Below are 18,950 nucleotides of genomic sequence, written 5' to 3' on the forward strand. Positions count from 1 at the left end.
TATTATTATTATATTTTAAATATCAATAATAATAATAATTATTATTATTATTATATTATAAATAATAATAATTATTATTATTATTGTTGTTGTTGTTGTTGTTTATTGTATCATTTGGATCCTCATTAGTCCTCATAGCGATGAAGACTATTCTTCCTGGGGTTCACATTAAATCAAACAATTATTACATAATTACAGCATTACAGCATTTATACAGAGAACAACATGAAGTCATTCATCCCAACATGATTATAATGTATATTAACACGATTATTTTATATATATATATATATATATATATATATAAAGTAGTACAAGACGTGATTATAAAAGAGTTACATGATTACGAGAGAAGAGTATACTACGTAAGCATAAAATGTACCATGATGTTCAATACAGATGTATTAACATGCTTGAGTTCAACTTAACATGATTTCCTAATTTCATAGAAGGTTATTGCAACATAATATTATGACGAACCATTGCTTCTCTTAGTTTCAGTTTAAAACTCGCCGCTCCACTGGTCGTTGTTGTTATAATAATAATAATAATAATAAAAATAATAATGTATTATTATTATTACTGTTAAAACAATAACAACAATAACAATACTTATTATTATTATTATTATTATTATTATTATTATTATTATTATTATTATTATTATTTTCCACTTATTAAAAATATTCAAAAAATGTTTATTCATTATATTTAAGCTAATATAATAGTTTATATTACACAAAAATAAATAAAAGAAAATAACATTTAATAATAACAATAATAACATTTAAACAGTAATTTGTTTCACATTTGTTATATATAATGAAAACAATGTTTAAACAGATTATGATCTAAATAAACATTTTGCAAACTAACAAGTAACAAGAACTGTTCAATTAAAAAGAACCACGAAACAGTTGTGAAATAAGGTTTAATTTAATTTTAATTAAAACATTTTTTTAATTAAATAAAACTAGCAATACCACAAGGTATACACTAAAATGTATGAATGTGGTAAAATAAAACTACCTCCAATTTAAGTAGAGTAAATGTGTGGTTAGGGATAATTCACCACTGTAGTATCTTATTTATGATGATGTGCACATATCAAACTCTATACTTAAGTCAGCAAAAGTATTATTTTGACGGCAATAAACAGTGTGTACCATTGGTACAGTACAAAAAGCAATATTTTATGATGTTTATTTTTTTAGAGTAGTCAAAATTAGTAGCACAACTCCCGACCAGTGCAATAAAAAGACACAGAAAACACAAAAACAACAACCACAGCCTGCAAACCCGGCTGTGGTTGTTGTTACTACATTCTGTTGTTATTACGTTCACATATTTTTATGGACTGTTTCTACTTATTTATATTTTAAATGTTCTACTTTTATTTTGAAGCCCAACAGGAAATGTACTGTGCTGTGTGTAATATAGGTCAATTAGTGTTTTTGCTCTGGAGCAAATTAGTTCACAGTAACACGTCACGATTCAAAATACATCAGTCAAACAATGTTGAGATTTTTTTTTTTTAAAGTTTAACTGTGACTTTTACTTCACATTACTTTTTAGGCTGGACAGCATAATTAAACGTCTCTGTAAATGTCACACACCCATCATTACAGCCAATGACGACCCCTAGTGGGTACTTGTATTATTACATGTGTTAATTTTTCCCCCCACAAGAATTGAAGACTTGGAGCCTGTTCTACAGTGAGTTTGACTCGCTTTTTATAAAGCAAATTCAGACAGAGTTATAGAGTTTAAAGTTGCCACAGGAACTTGAATTTGCCTTAATAGAACCAAAACAACTAAAGTCCGTTAAACTGAAACATACCTGGCTTATTTGGTTAACTCTGTATGGAACAGACCTCAGAAGTTGTTTTAAAACTTAAACTTTTAGTTATGTCATGTCCACTATCAGTAGCTTGTTCAGCAACAAAAGAGCACGTGAGAACTTTTATGTCTTTATTTCATCCTTTATTTCTCTAGCAAAGAATCCTACAGTGCAAATAAATGGAAAATAAATGTTTCCTGTTGTTGTGACAAAGTTGGGTTGAATATAGAGCTGTGAACAATAATAACTGACTTCAGTTGTTATAATCCTTACTCAGCATAAACACAACCAGCATCTGTGACAAAGATCTGCAGGACACATGAGCTCAGCATTATCCGCAATTTTCTGATGCAGGATCTCAATTTCACTACACAAAATCTACACAAAAATATTATTTTTTTCTTGTTTTAACAAGCATTTGCATTGAAAGTGAACCCCGGCTCCTCTGGGATTTGGGGTGCAGTGTAGCCTGGTGTCGGGTCGTAGTTTGGGTTTGGCAGCTCGCTGTCAAAGCAAATCCAGCGTTCATCTCCTCTGTCCGCACAGCACACATATGCTTTAGTCATGGTGGAATATTCTTCCACACAGAACTGGGACAGGGCTTGTTTCCACTGTAATTAAAACACACAACACATATGTCATGAAGTCGTATTTCAGTTACCTGTTTAATAAGAGTCAGAGATATCATCCTCACAAATTCTTACCTCTCTTTGCTGATTCAAGACATTCAGATCTTATCTAACATCAGACAGGCAGGTTTATTTATAGAGCACTATTCAGACACAAGGTGATTCAAAGTGCTTTACAGGGCCATAGAAATATATTACACTTAAGTTAAGAAAATTGCATTTGAAGTGCAATAAGAATACAAAGCAAATAAGCAAATAAATTGTTAAACATTTTAAAGAAACTGCATTTAAAAGACAATAAAAACAAAGTAAAAGAAAGTTAAAATATAGTTAAAGTCTAAAAATACGTTCTGAATCAAATTTATCAGCAGCAGCAGTAAACAATGTTGCAAGCCTTTAAAGGTTATTTAAGGTCATATATGCTTTGTAAACGTCTTAAGATTTTATTTCAAATATAACCCCTGTAGTTAATCTCATCTGAAATATTAGTATTCAAGAAGAAATTCACAGAAAAAATAAAATAAATAAATATTTAAACCTACTTCTTCTTCTCTGTGTAGCATGAACTATGTGAATATATTTATACCAGCAGGTTTTGATATGTTGCTGGAATATTTATCAGATTATAATTGAAATATGCAGTATATTTAATAGCAAACAGTCATGCTTCCTCACTTTAATATTAATATTTAATATTACTTTATTTTTTTTATTAATAAATAACCAGTGTAGTAGTCCTCTGCAGTTGCCTGAACTGCTTTTTATACTTAATTGTTCCTTTACATGTGACCTTTGTCTTTGAATTTACAAATTGTAAAAACTTGGCATGAATATTATAATTTGAGCACCATCTTTAAAATCGAGGAAAATATTTGGTTTATTATTTCAATTTTATTTTAAGATTAAGATGTCCTTTATTAGTCCCACAAAAGGGAAATTGCAGCAAAAAACAAATACACAAATGCAGAGACTCACAGCTTGTTGGGCGCAGCAGAGGATCTGGTCGCTCTGCTGTGCTACCTGTCCACTGCAGCACAAACTGAACCACGACTCCAGACGGTTGATGGCGGCTCCACGGCGGCGGAAGTGGCCGACCCTGGAGTTGGGGAAAAAGCTGGGCGGGTATCTGGGACGACCCTGACCGTGGTGGCAGATGGCGGCGAGGTTGAGAGCCGTGGGCCCGGCGGGAGGGAACGGCACGTCGGGCTCATTTAGAGAGTTTCCACTGGTCTCTGTAGGAAAAAAGATCATAAATCAACACTGAGAGACAGCTTTGTCATTTGAAGAGTACATAAAGTGTAAATGCTCAAATGTAGAAGAAAGTACCTCCCATATCTGCACCGTAAAGAACCAGCAGAGCAGTGATCCAAAATCCTGTGAGGCCTCCGATTGATATCATAGCTGTTTGGTTTCCTGGCAGGAGCTTCAATTGTTGCTCAAAGTTTCTCAAAGATGTTGTGACTTGATCTGCAGCCGGTTTATATGGAGCTAAAGGGAGCGAGTCTGTGGGCGTGAAATGCTGGGAAGTGTGGGTTAGAAGTGATGTGTAGGGGGAGACTTAATGTCGGGAGCTGTCGAGATAAAAACAAAATGAGTTTGAACTTTTTTATATTTGCTTATGCGGGAAAAAACAAATCTGCAGGCACAGGAGAAATCAGAGGAAAACCACAGGTGTTACTAACAACACTAACGATTCCTTACACCAGAGATGAGGACTTGAATCAAGTCACTGTTGATCACTTGCACCTTCATTTGATGGTTTCTCTCGGGGAAAAGTTCAGACTTTGTATGGCATCACCTTTCTAGCTGGAAATTTACTTTAAACAAAGATTTTGTGTATCTGGTTCTGAGGTTGTAAAGTCGAAAAAGTGTTGTTTGATATAGTTTCTTACTTGTAGGCAGCTGAAGAAACTGGATGTAGGACAGTTGTACATTTCCTGCTGGAACTGTTGTCTACCTGAACTGTCAAACTGACAATAGTCAAAATGTCTTTTCTGAAAAAGGAATAAAAGTCAGATTTCCATATGCAATCAGAACAGAATCAAATGAACGTGAATTTAAATGTGATGGATTGGTTTTTTAAAAGACTGCACAGGTCAATTTGAAGATTTTGAGCTATTTTACTTCCCTTACATGCCTTATTTCAGACTAATGGAAATAAAACATCTAAAATACACATTTAGGTTTTAATTTAAATACACTTTGTCTATTTGCGACTGTAAATTTTCTCTAAATTCAGCAAAAGTTAGGGTTCTCAACGGCATATTTAAACATGCTATTTCAGAAAAATTTATAATTTTTTTCTTAATATAAATAATCGACTAAGGATGTTTAATTCTTCTTGAAATGGAATTTTAAAATGTAATATCTTTAAAGGTCATTTTCTCAAAATATATTTTTTCTACTTACATGCACCAAAATTTCCAGTTTGATTCCAAAAAGTGATTTACTTTAATGACAGTATTTTCCTGTTTTTGAACTGATAAAAAGAGATATCCAAAATGTCCTCTTTAAAAACCTTTGACTCTTATATGTAAACAAAATGAAACAAGAACTTTGAACCTGGCTTTATCCAATGTTAAGATTTCTGTCTGAAAATGTATGCAAAACAGCACATATTGAATAAAATCATACCTAATTTCCATATTTCAGAAAACTTGCAATACAAAAATATAGTGTGTTAATTTAAGTAATAAACTGGCATGTCATGGTGATTACATGAAAAACAAACACACAAACAAACATAACAAACAGTACAAAGAAATACATTTACAAAAACATTTCACAAAAAATGTTTTAATTGAATCAAAAATTAAATAAAATCCTGCCAGTTCATGGAAATGGTGATATCTTAAAAAATAATTCTTCACCCTATTCACCTATTGCGTCTCCATTGAACCAAAGAGTGAAAAAAAATCTTATTGACTTGAAAGAAGCATGGCACAGACTGGCACGTTTATCAGAGATTCTTTCCCAAAACTCTTTATCTTTCCCCTTTTCTTGTTTTTTAGACTTTATAGTAAACTCCCCGAACCCCTCCGTCCAAAAACCAGCTGTGTGTGCTCTCCGTTATCTAAAGATGGTTCACACTCACCACAACAACATCTCGTCTCAAGTCGTTATCTTCACGTGCTGCTTTGATTTGCTGCATGTGAGGAATGAAGGAATCAGTGAATCACTTTAATATCTCTTCACTCCCTGAAATTCAAACAATTCTCACACGATTGTTCATGCTTTCGCCATTGTGCTGTTGAAGAAACGCTGATGGATCGAATCACCACCTTTTTCCCTCCCAGCTCATATGAGAAGCATTTTATTTCTTTGCTTAACATGTAATATCAATTTATTCTGACAACATGAATGCTAGTCCATCAGTTTTGATCGGTTTGCTTTGTGTTTCAGGTGTTTGTTGGGTGTGACCTTAGATATGAACCTCTTTCACAGGAAAACCGTTATCACAATCTGAACTGTCAGAAAGTGACAAATTGGATTTAAATCCTTTTTTTAATATGCAAGTGTTTCTCTTATGCCAATTTTATTTTGTTTTTAGTTGCTACCAAGTCTTCAGACAATAGAGACTCTTTTTCTGCCTCTACATATTATAATTTAACTATAATTTATTCTTCAAACTAGATTGGATTGTTACTCTTCAGTGGTGTAAAACGTATTAAGATCCCTTACTTAAGTAAAAGTACTAATATCACTCTGTGAAATTACTCCACTACAAATAAAAGTCCTGCATTCAAAACCTTACTGAAGTAAAAGTACAAAAGTTTCAGCATCAAAATGTACTTAAAGTATCAAAAATAAAAGCACTCGTTCTCTAGAATGGACCCACTCAGATTGTTTTATATACTCTAAATATATAATTTGATTATTTGTATTGATGCATTTATGCAAGCTGCATTTTATTTTTGTAAAGATATGGCTCATTGTAACTACTATATTTATACCAGCAGGGTTTGATAAGTGGCTGGAATATCTATCAGATTATAACTGAAATGTGCAATATATATATTTGATAGCAAACAGTCGTGCTTCCTCACTTTAAATATTAACTTTATTTTTGTTAATAAATTAACAGTGTAGTGGTCCTTATGCAACTGCCTTATACTTAATTGTTCCTTTACATGTGAACTATGTCTTTGAATTTACAAATTGTAGCCTAAAATTATGAAAATGTGGCATGAATATTACAATTTGAGCACCCTTAACTCTATAAGTTTCATTTTAAGTCAAACTTTTTGAAATGTGTTTTCCACTTATTCTCCCTCCTCTTCAGCTCATAAAACTCTTTATAAAAACCTTTAACCCTGACAGGTCGACACCTGACTAATAGGCACAAAGAGTGACATTTTGGCCATGTGAGTGTTGGGTTGGTGAGTGCCAACAGGGTGACACCTTCTCCCTGATTGGCTTCCTCTGCATCACCAACACAAATAAAAGGCAATCAATCGAGATGACATTTAACCACAACCCTCGGTTTTCTGGTTCAGGTAAGGTTGATTTTAAAATATCACTCAAGGATTCATCTGCAGAAACAAATCTCTAACAACCTTTGGGGTGGAAAAAAATATGTAACAGCTTACTGTAGTTTTAGATTTAAATTGTTAAAAAGGGGGGGAAAGCCAGATGATTTGTTTGTCAAATATTTGTAAATTAAAGTCTGAGGAGGTGAAAACTCCAGCAACACTTGTAGTATAAAGTACAACTTACAAGTGTGACCAGAGTTTTCCCCTCTTCAGTCTTTGTCCTTTCTTCATGCATTTTTTTGTGAAGTGGTTCCAGAAATATACTGCTTTGATTTGATTTTAATTATTTCTGATTATGATAATTATTTAAGACAAGATGTAGTGCTTTCACCAATTTATAAAAAGAACTACTGCCTGAATTTTCATATATGGATGTAGAGTGTATATTTATTATGTTGGTTTATTCTGTGTGATTGACATGTATTGTACATCTGTCTGTCCTGGGAGTGCAGAAACTCTTATCGAAGGTCAAAAAGGACAGAGGGTGCCATATTAAGATTAAGATTCCCTTATCAGTACCACAATGGGGAAATTCAAACTCTATGTTTAACCCATTGTTGTTGGGGTTTTTTACACACAAGTAAAGGGAGCTGCGTGGGGGGTTAGGTGCCTTGCTCAAGGGCACTTCAGTCATTGACCTGTCAGTCCTGACCCTCCTGTTACAAGCCCGATTCCTAATCTCTCGGCCACAGACTGCTGTAGTTAAATTAATGATTTCGTGATATTGGATTATAAATATAAAACAGACTTGATTTGACTTGAAACCTGTTGTTAAAAAAAGTTAATGGTCCCTGAGTTAGTTGATACAGACAAGTCATCATTTCTTAATGTTGGGTTTTCAGAATATAAAAATTTAGAATTTTAGATTTTCAATAGTGAAATAACACAAAAAACAAAACAAAATAACTGGATATATGCCTCCAAGAGCAGTGTTTGTGTGACCCCTGTTGTCTTTATACTGTTGGATGGTTAATTTTTATGTGTTTGCTTTTTTTTAGGTTCAACAATGAAAGGCCCAGTCTACTGTCTGGTGGGTTTTCTGCTGGGCGGTAAGTCAACTAAAGAACTAAACTTATTCCTTTTTTTTTTCAGTTTAAATTTTGAGTACTGTCTTAACAACATGTTATCACTTTCAACAAATAACTAAATATGTTAATTCAGGTATTCCACTTAAGTTAAATATTTAGGTACTTCACTTGAATATTTTTATTGTCTGTAACTTTATACTGTTAATACTACTGTTACACTTTACTACACATCAGAGACAAAACTTATACTTTTTACTCCTCTACATTTATTTGATAACTGTGAGTCACTAAATACTTTGTATGGTTAATATTATTACAAAATATATCCAAATTCTGACATATATAAAGTCAGAATGAGCCTATTTTTTATCAGCTGCAGCATTAAAGTGATGTATAAATTAATGCATCAATAATTATAACTCAATATGATATGCATCATTCTACTTTTCCATTTGGTACTTTTAGTATATTTCTATGGTAATGCTTTGGTACTTTTTCTTAAAAGTATCAATGCAAAATTCTTTCTTAAAATTCTCAATGGATGATTTCTACTTTTCTACAAAATGTGTTTTTGACAATTTTACTACTGAGCTATTCCAGACATTTAAATAATAAACAATCTATACTTTTTAATAAAAAGAATAATAAATATAAGGCGGTAATTTCAAATAAAGGCGTGTCTCAACAGTGATGAAATGTATCAAAATTTTTGATCGTAATATCTGATCGTTGATCACTGAATCGATATATTGAAACAAATTGACATATCGATACACACATACAGTGGTGGAATGTAACTAAATACATTTACTCAAGAACTGTACTTAAGTAGAAAGTTGAGGTACTTGTACTTTCTTTGAATGTTTCAATTTTATGTAACTTTTTACTTCTTCTACTCCACTATATTTTTTAAGCAAATATTGAACGACATTTAGCCGACAGCTTTAGTAACATTTCAGGTTGAGATTTAACATAAAAACATGATGAATTTAAAGTGATTAGATGTTCTTTTTATTCAACCTCATACCAGTATATTAAGTAGTTAAAATGAGCCATATCATTACATGATTAAAATGTTGCTTACATAAATGCACCAATACAAATCATCTAATAATATATTTAGAATATATATATTTAACAATCTCAGTGGGTTCATTCTGCATAACAGGTATTTTTGATACTTTAAGTACATTTTGATGCTGATACTTTTAGATTTTTACTCCAGTAAGTTTCTAGAGCAGGGCTTTTACTTGTAGTGAAGTTATTTCACATTGTGGTATGAGGACTTTTACTTAAATAAGGGATCTGATTACTTCTTCCACCACTGCACCCATAATAGTAGGATAGAACAACCCCCCATGTCTTTGTTAGGGCCACCTAGATGGCGATATTTCCGCAGTAGTAGAACTTTTGTTCTGTTGATTTCCCGGGATTTATCATTTGAGAGAATAATTAACCCTCTGGGCCCTTTAAGGCCATTAAGGCTGAAAAAGTCTTCCAAAAAATGTGATAAAATCTTTACAGATTAATATTTTTTTCTACATTTTTCTGTATAAACCACTTAAACAACTTCCGACCTGCTCAAAATGACCAAATCTTTAAACATTTTTGGCATTTTAACCCTTTAAATGTCAGTTTGATTGCACAATGTCACTAATGTTTTTTTTTATGAAAAAGCAACACAAAAATGAAGTTATTTTCCATATAATAAATCAGTTTTGGCTGGGACATTGGTTTTTATCTTTTTTTTTTTTGTCTTGGATATGTCAAAGATTGAGAACAAAATTGATTTTGATGCATTTTTAGTTTTTGTGTAGTGTCAGATTTAAATTGTACTACCCTTTAAGGGCTAGCCACCACCCCGCTCCGCTGCTGACAGTAGTATCGCTACATTTACTTGATAAAAGAGTATTTCCTTTATTGTTTTATAAACAATTTAAAAGTCTGTGTTATTCTCAGGACTCTGCTCCGCCTCACCACAAGGAAGAGAGTTTGCCACATCTTTCATGCAAAACTACAAGAGTGATGGTAGAGATCCTCGTTTTGTGATTGAGGTTGCAGCTCTGCCCTCCACAAACAGCAGCACCAAGGTCAAGGTGTCCGCTATGGGCAAGGTCTATGAGAGGGAAATCGATCCCGGTGAGAGCGTTTCCTTCAAGCTGCCCGACAGTGTCGAGATGATAGGCAGTAAAAAGTCCAGTCAGACCGTGCGGATCGAGGCGAGCCAAGATGTCACCGTGGTGTCTCTCAACTTTAAGCGTCACACTGCAGACACCTCAGTGATTTACCCAGTGACGGACTGGGGGACAGACTACTACATATTCACTCCTAGCGGCTCTGAGAGAGACACCTTTAAAGAGTTCTCCATCACCAACCACCAGGAGCCCAACACGGTTGAGATTTTCCTGAAGGGCTCGATCAGGTTCGAAGGAAAGAATTACAGGAGAGGAAGCAAGATGACCCTGAAGCTCGACCCGTTTGAGACCGTTCAGATTCAGAGTCAGGACAACCTCAGAGGGACGAATGTAGTCTCACGCCTTCCTGTCGCCGTCTCCTCGGGACACAGCTGTCTTAAGAAGTTCACCTCCTGCAACCACGTCTACGAGCAACTTCTTCCTGTAAGCAGCTGGGGCAAAGAATTCATCATCGCACCCGTTCCTTATCGCCTTATCCATTCATACGACAGCGTTTTCGTCCAAGCATCCCAGCGCACTAACGTCACCATGAATGTTAATGGAAAGGTCACAAGTTTCCCCATGTTCACAGGACAAACCCGCGAGCTGCACTCTCAGTGGCCGCATGCGATATATTTAACATCCGACAAGGGGATCCAGGTTCTATATGAATTCAACGGGGGCCTTAACAGTTACTTTACCGATTACTTTGACCCCTTCCTGATGACAATACTGCCTACTACTCGTTTCAGCACCTCCTTCTCCCTAGAGGGACAGGGGGGTTTCTACAATAATATCATAGTCGTGGCTCAGAGCAAACACCTGGATGGCATCAAAATCGATCCCAAACCTGAGTCTGCTAAATTCAGCTGGCGGAAAGTAGAAGGGACGGACTTCTCCTGGGCTGAGATGTACTACAGCAGTGGGGCAACCTCCTATCAGATATCTCACCCACACTTTCCATTTGGAGTCTACACTTTTGGTGTTGCTTTCCTTAACGGATACGGATCCCCTGCAGCTGCTGACGCTGGTAGGTTAAAACAGTCAGTATATTATGTATTGAAGTGAATTGCATAGAACAACACAGCACAGATTAGTCTTTTATCTCATTATGGGTAATTTTATATCTTGATATGATGCAATATAGCATGTTTTCTGGTAACCAGTAGAGGAATCTTATTAAGTGCATTTACTCAAGTACTGTACTTAAGTATAATTTTGAGGTACTTGTACTTTACTTGAGTATTTCCATTTTATATAACTTTATACTTCTACTCCACTACATTTTAAGGTAAATATTGATCTTTTTACTCCACGATATTGTTGCCAGTTTTAGTTACTTTTCATGTTGAGATTTAACATTAAAAAAATGATCGATTTAAAGTGATTAGACAGTTTTTATTTTTTTAAAACCTTTTAAACAGTATATTAAGTAGTTAAAATGAGCCATATTTTTACAAAATTAAATACAAATACATATGTGCGTTTTTTTTGGAGACACTTTTCTACTTTTTTGAGTCATTTTGCAGTGTGGTCTGAATACTTCTTCCACCACTGCTGGTATCTCCATAATCTCCAAAAATAATCTATATGAAATAACAACATGGTAAAGCCCATTTGTGTATATTTGCCTCTGTGGTTGTTCCATCTTCACCGCAAGGATCAGGAGTCTCATTTAAACCACATAAAAGTACATGTAAATGGTTAAGTTTTCTCTTTTCTTCTTACTTTGTGTCAGAGACCTGCAGCACCATGAAATGTCCAGAAGACAAAGTGTGTCAGATGAAAGAAAACGCCCCAGTATGTGTCGAAAAACCACCTTTCATCAAAGCAGGAACCTGCTGGGCCATGGGCGATCCTCACTACCGCACATTTGACGGCAACTACTACAACTTCATGGGCAGCTGCACCTACACGATGGCCAAGAACTGCCATGTTGATGAGGACCACCCAGCGTTTGAGGTTGAAGCTAAGAATAACAAACGTGTCGGTTCAAAGGTCACATTTGTCGGAAAAGTGGTCATTAAGGTGCACGGGTACACTGTGACCATTATGCGATCAGAGTTTGGCTTTGTCAGGGTGAGTAAAGTCTTTTAATAGCAACATGTGTTACTCAGAGAGTTATTTATTTACTTCATTCAAAAATATCTGTGAATACGTTGCAGATGAACCACACATTGTGGAATCTCCCCGTCAACTTGGGCAACGGCAAGCTCAAACTGTCCCAGAGCGGCCTGTCCGTCATGCTTGAGACAGATTTCGGCCTCACCGTGCAGTACGACTGGAAGGAGTATCTTGTCATTACAGTGCCAGGAATTTTTTCTGGCAAAGTGTGCGGCCTGTGTGGCAACTTCAACAGCAAAAAGGAGGATGACTTGATGACTCCCGCTGGCTCACTGGCCAACAGTGTCGTGACCTTGGGGAAGAGCTGGAGGGTCCCCAATGCTACCGATGATGCTAACTGTCGGGACGAGTGCGCGGGCCAGTGTGAGACCTGCAATTATCACGGCTTTTTCCACCACCTGGGTGACAGAGCGTTCTGTAGTTTTCTCACCACCGTCATGGACGGACCCCTCAGCAGCTGCAATGCTGTCATTGACCCCAAAGCCTTCCATGAGATCTGTTTGTTTGATATGTGCATGGGCGAGGGCATGAAGAACTTCCTGTGTAACTCCCTGCAGGTGTATGCCGACGCCTGTCAGAGGGCCGGCGTCAAAATTCATGACTGGAGGCATTTCGCCCACTGCCGTGAGTAACTAAAGCTTAACATAATTTTACTTTAATCATACAAACTTTAGTAATTCCAATGTGGTTCAGTTTTAGGTTTTACATATTTAGTTTTACAGTAGTTTTAGTTGGTTTAGTTAGACTAAGGAATAATGTCTCAAACGTATTTAGCTACGTAAACAAACAAAATATATGGTTGGAGAACTGTGAAGGAATGTTTAAATGTTTGGATTTGGGAATAAATTACAGTAGTCTTTTATTGCCACACTCGAACCAGACTCCAGTTGATTAGCTACGATATTTAAATCATGTTCTTGTTATTAAATTCAACAAGACTAGACTGCATGTGAAAAACAATAGGGATGAATTGTGAAGCACCATCTCCTGGATTCTGAAGTTTGTTTAATTTCTGTGGTTCAGAGAATTGGTGGAAATTCATGCTGTCTCCTTTTCCAGTAGTGATAAACAATATAGTTTTAGCTTACTTTTTGTTTGTTTGAAGTTATATAAGGATTTTGATTTATTTTCAGTATAAAACACTTTTCAAAATTGTATTTACTGAACTATTTTACAATAAAAAAACCCTGAATCTGTGATGCTAACATATTGTGATGTTGCCTGTAACAGCTCTCCCCTCGTGCCCTGAGAACAGCCACTATGAGATGTGTGGGAACGCCTGCCCTGCCACCTGTGAGAACCCAGACGCTGCCACAAAGTGCAACAAAAGCTGCGTGGAGACCTGCGTCTGTGACGAGGGCTTCCTTCTCAGCGGCACCGAGTGCGTCCGTAAGTCTCAGTGTGGCTGCTTGTACAAAGATAAGAGCCTCTACATAGAAGCTGGAGACTCTATCTTTACTGATGACCAATGCACTGAGAAGTGCACATGCAATGAAACTACCAAGGAACTGGATTGCGAGAAACCAGGTTGTCATTGGGGGTACGAGTGTAAGACGATTGACGGTCTTATCGGGTGTCACCCGAAGGCCTACGCTGAGTGCACCTTGACCGAGGGCCCTCACTTCGAGACCTTTGATGGGCTTGATTACAACTTCCAGGGCACCTGTGTGTATCAGCTTGCTGGAGTCTGCTCGAACGACCCTACCCTGCAGCACTTTGAAGTTTCAGTGCAAAATGATGCCCATAGTAAAAGAGTTGTCTCCGGTGCAAGACTGGTGGAGGTCAACGTTTATGGAACTTCTATTGTTGTTACTAGAAGGCACAGAGGCTCAGTTCTGGTGAGTCACAGTGTCGAAAATCTATCATGGTACGATTGATTTTTTTTCATCTTGTCCAATCTTGGTTTAATCAATCTTGTTTTTACAGATAAATGGAGAACTTACCAACTTACCCATCAAACTCAAACACAATTTCACAGTCTACCAGTTTGGTGACTTTGCTGAGATCCAGACTGACTTTGGCCTGAAAGTCTCTTTTGACTGGCAGTCGACAGTACGTGTCAAAGTCCCCAGTACATATGCTGACGCCATGTGTGGTCTGTGTGGGAACTTCAATAACAACCCCAGAGATGACCAGCAGATGAAGAATGGCACACAGGCAACATCTGTGGAGGAACTGGGGAAATCTTGGAGGATTGCTGAGATCCCGGGCTGTGCTGATGACTGCAAGAACAGCAGCAACTGTCCGAGCTGCGACATCACCCAGAAAGACAAATATGAGACGGATGAGTACTGTGGTTTATTACAAAACCCCACAGGCCCCTTCAGTGAATGCCATGCCATCATTAATCCTGAAAGATTTTTTAAGAGTTGTGTGTATGATGTGTGTCTTTACAATGGCAAGAAAGACTCCTGGTGCAGCCATCTCCGCCGTTACACTCTCGAATGCCAAAGCAAAGGAGTCAATGTGACCCGATGGAGGACTGATGACTTCTGTCCCATATCTATGCTATCTAAGATGTTTCCAGCAAACAGTCATTATGAACTCTGTGGCGATGTTTGCCATGCAACCTGCGACACCGGGGCACCTCCCCTGAACTGCAAGGGTCCCTGCCAGGAGGGATGGGTATGCAACGACAACTTTTTACTCGACGGTGACAGCTGTGTGCCTCTTGAGGAGTGTGGCTGCCTGCACAACCGTAGATATTACAAAAAGGGACAAAGTGTTCTGTCACCGGACTGTCAGAATAAATGCACCTGCAAGGGCGACGGCAATTACACTGTAAGCTTTTTAAAAAGTATCAATTATACAACTTACTTATCACATTTTACTCTACCAGTTCTAAAAAATATCACTCTCTCTTTAGATGCCTTGTGAGCCGCACTCCTGTGGGCCATTTGATACGTGTGCGCTGATCAAGAACGTGCGAACGTGTCATTCGGTGGGAAATGCAACCTGCACCATCGCAGGTGATCCACATTATAAAACCTTTGACAACCATACCTACGACTTCCAAGGCACCTGCACCTACACCGTAGCTAAGTCGTGCCATTTGGAGGGCTCAGGGCTCAAAGCCTTCTCTGTGGTAGTGGAGAATGAGAAGTGGACAGACACAGACCAACCAAATTTGTCTGTAGCCAAGCTCGTTGCTGTGGAGGTGTACGGCATCACCCTCGTCCTCCGAATGAATCAACTTAATACGATCATGGTTAGTAACATTGTTGACCGCTAATTAAATTACTCTGCACTCATTTAAACTCTAAGTTTCTAATTATAAGGAACTTCATTGTTACATTAAGCATAATTTTCTTGAATAAAAACTAACTAACTAACACGATCATTTCCAGGTGAATGGCACCTTGGCTGCTATCCCTTTTAGCTTCAAAGACGGACAGGTGGAAGTCCTCCAAGAGGGCTTTCATTACGCTATCGTAACTGACTTTGGCCTGAAGGTGACTTATGACATGATCTACAAAGTCACTGTCACTGTTTCTGGAAACTACAAGGGCAAAACCTGCGGCCTGTGTGGCAATTATAACGACATCGAAACCGATGAGTTTGAGCTACCAGAAGGAAATGCTCTGAACATTGAGACCTTTGGAGCAGCCTGGAAAACATCTGCGCCAGGCGTGGTCTGTGAAGACGGCTGCAGTGGCGACCAGTGCCCCGTATGTAACAGCACCCGAAAGAAAATATTTGAGGAAGATTGTAGAAGTATCACAAATTCTACCGGCCCCTTTGCTGCCTGCCACAATGTGCTAAGTCCCGAGCCTTACTACAGGGATTGCATTTATGACGTCTGCATGTCTAATGGAGACCGCAAAGTTCTCTGCAGCAGCATCACTGCGTACTTTACTGACTGTCAGACCCTCAAAGTACACATCAACAACTGGAGGACGCCTGATTTCTGCCGTGAGTGCTGTTGTCTGTTTGAAGAGTAATGGTTCCTTTACTTAACTCAGACGTTAAAATGGAAGGATTTTACAATTAATTTCTTCTTGCTTTTTCTTGTAGCTGCTAAGTGTCCTGCAAACAGTCACTACCAGATCTGTTCTGAAACCTGCGGCTCTCCGTGTCCTGGTCTCACCGAGACCATCAGCTGCCCCACCACTTGTGCCGAGGGCTGCGCCTGCGATAAAGGCTTCAACTTCAACGGGACTGACTGTGTCGCCCTGGAGGAATGCAGTTGTTACTACAAAGGACGTACCTATAAGGTGAAGTAGTAATCAGCCCTCTGTCATGTTTTCATAGCAGTCTGTTTTAGATTGGATGCTTTCCAGTCTGCACTTGTTTCAGAAACTTCACATTTGGAATAGGAAAGCCATCCCATTTAATCTTGTTGATCATTTTTTATAAGTGATGTATTCTATGTTATTGATAGTCTTTTTGTGCATTTCACCATAAAAAATTAAGACTTTGTAACTCAGTGAGGAAACCATCCTCAAATCTGCTCCAAACTCGACATGCTTAAAAGAGGACATCCACATTTGAATATTGAATCATAGAAACTGTGCCAGGAAGGAAGAAAAGGAAGAAAGCCTTGTGTGACAAATATTATTCAGTTTCCATGAAATGTACAGTAAAAAATGATTAGACCACCCTTGTTTTCTTCAGATTCTTGTTCGTTTTAGTGCCTGGTACAACTAAAGGTACATTTCTTTGGACAAATATAATGATAGCAACAAAAATAGCTCATAAGAGTTTAATTTAAGAGCTGATATCCAGTCATGTTACATGGTGATGATCATTTTGTCCAAACAAACATACCTTTTGTTGTACCAGGCATTACAATGAACAAGAAACTGAAGAAAACAAGGATAATTTAATAATTTTTTCCATGACTGTATGTTGTGTGGTCTGATTTAGAGATAATGGACTCAATTTACCCACACCTTTCATACACATATATATGTAGAATAAAAGCATTGCAGGATGTTTACAATGTCTAGCACTATCAGAGGTTTACATACACTTTCTCTTTAGTATTTCACTCACTATTGGTGCATTGCATCTAATAAAAAGAATAATATGCTTTTGTAAAGTTGTCAGACAAGCATTGAAATGTTATTACTCTATAGTATTATTAGCTTGTACTAGCTCAGACCAATACTTTACTCTCTTCTTTAGATTGGCGAGTCTGTGCTTTCTGATAACTGCCAGCGTCGCTGCAACTGTTCAGCATCTGGTGAAGTGGAGTGTGAGGACTTTTCATGCAGTGTAACAGAGAACTGCGAGCTCGACCACGGTGTCCTCGGCTGCCATCCCAAACAGTGTCGTGTGGAGACCGGAGGCTCCTTTACTCTTTTCAGTGGCTCGACCGGCATGATCTCTGTCATGGCGGCTTATGAGATCATCACACACTGCGACGAATCCGCTGCTGACTGGTTCAGAGTTGTGGCCAAGCTCCAGGAGTGCACTCTGACTGGTGTGAAGAGCGTTGTTGCTGTTTACCTCTACTTCAATGACCTGAGTGTCACAGTTACTGACAGACAGGAGACCTGGGTGGGTACTTTTATAGCAGATGTTCAACAATTTTGTGGAATACATTGATTTGATTTTTGTGGGGTGTGGAGTTTACTTGCATTCTTCTCAATAGCCAGCAGGGGGCGACTCCACTGGCTTCAAAACTAATTCTTATTTAATAGAAATCAATGAGAAAATGACCCTATTTCTCACTTGCTTTATTACCTGAGGAAACCTTTTCCTAATGAGTTTTTGGTCTCAATCGTTAATTTCAAGTCTTCCTCAATACAGCATGACGTTCATCTAGTAAATTATAGAGTAAAATAAACAATAAAGCAGCGTGCTTAAAGGTGTGACTACCTTGTGATTGAAAAGTTGCTAACACAGTGAAAGTTTTCCTGGACTAAAATATATCTTGTTCAGCTTATCTTGGTCAGAGTTTAGCAGTCTTAGCAGTCTTTATGCTAAGCTAAGCCAAACACGTGCTGGCTTCAGTCTCATATTGAACACATAGACGCAAGGGGATAGGTAGATGTTCTCATTTAGCTGTCTGCAAGAAAGTGAACAATTATATTTCCCAAATTGTCACAAACTGTATCAGATGTCCTTGGTATCTGAACATTAAAAATTAAATAATCTTGATGCTGTTTTACAGGTCAATGGTAAAAAGGTGACTCTCCCCAGCCTGCCCGGGAATAATATCTATGTGAGACGCAGTGAGGAAACCATAATAATCGAGCAGACACACTTTAAGCTAATTTACAGCGACACCCAGGAACTCATTGTGACTGTGAGTGAGAGCATTGTAGACCAGCTGTGTGGAGCCTGCGACCAGTATCTCGCCATTAGAGACACCGTGGAGTTCTCGCTGGAAGTGGAAGAAGATGTGCTGATGCAGCAGTATGTGGCCTTATTTACTGCAGACGACTTCCCTACGTGGTGAGTAGGACACAGGCTGGTTTTGAGTACTAGAAGTAAGGTTGAAAGTTTACACATGTTACTGGAATCATGCTTTAAAAAAATAATAATTTGTTGTCTTTTTGCAGTGAGTTGTGAAAGAAAAATCATCTTCGCAACACCTGGAGATCAATGCAACAATATCTGGAGAAAATTCAGTAACAAATCAGCTCTAAAAGCTATATTTAAAATATTATATTCAT

The 18,950-nt window shown here is 37.5% G+C and overlaps 1 protein-coding gene across 1 annotated transcript; it reads right to left on the minus strand.

Moving 5' to 3' along the window:
- Positions 1–1,961: 1,961 nt before the first annotated feature.
- Positions 1,962–4,099, minus strand: ecm1a (extracellular matrix protein 1a). Its single transcript, XM_059350303.1, has 3 exons — positions 3,796–4,099; positions 3,445–3,701; positions 1,962–2,451 (listed from the first exon to the last, which is right to left on the minus strand). Exons 1-3 carry the CDS (start codon positions 3,866–3,868, stop codon positions 2,248–2,250), a joined length of 534 nt encoding a protein of 177 aa, XP_059206286.1. The 5' UTR covers positions 3,869–4,099; the 3' UTR covers positions 1,962–2,247.
- Positions 4,100–18,950: the final 14,851 nt, after the last annotated feature.

The sequence above is a fragment of the Centropristis striata genome, chromosome 14, assembly GCF_030273125.1.
Source record: "Centropristis striata isolate RG_2023a ecotype Rhode Island chromosome 14, C.striata_1.0, whole genome shotgun sequence".
NCBI classification, from domain to species: Eukaryota; Metazoa; Chordata; class Actinopteri; order Perciformes; family Serranidae; genus Centropristis; species Centropristis striata.

Excerpts from the sequence above, each read along its gene's own strand:
- ecm1a (XM_059350303.1), bottom strand. The coding sequence starts at position 3,868 with ATGATATCAATCGGAGGCCTCACAGGATTTTGGATCACTGCTCTGCTG. Across the intron at positions 3,702-3,795 it reads TTACGGTGCAGATATGGGAG|AGACCAGTGGAAACTCTCTA; the intron begins GTACTTTCTTCT and ends TTTTTCCTACAG. Across the intron at positions 2,452-3,444 it reads TCTGCTGCGCCCAACAAGCT|TGGAAACAAGCCCTGTCCCA; the intron begins GTGAGTCTCTGC and ends TTTTAATTACAG.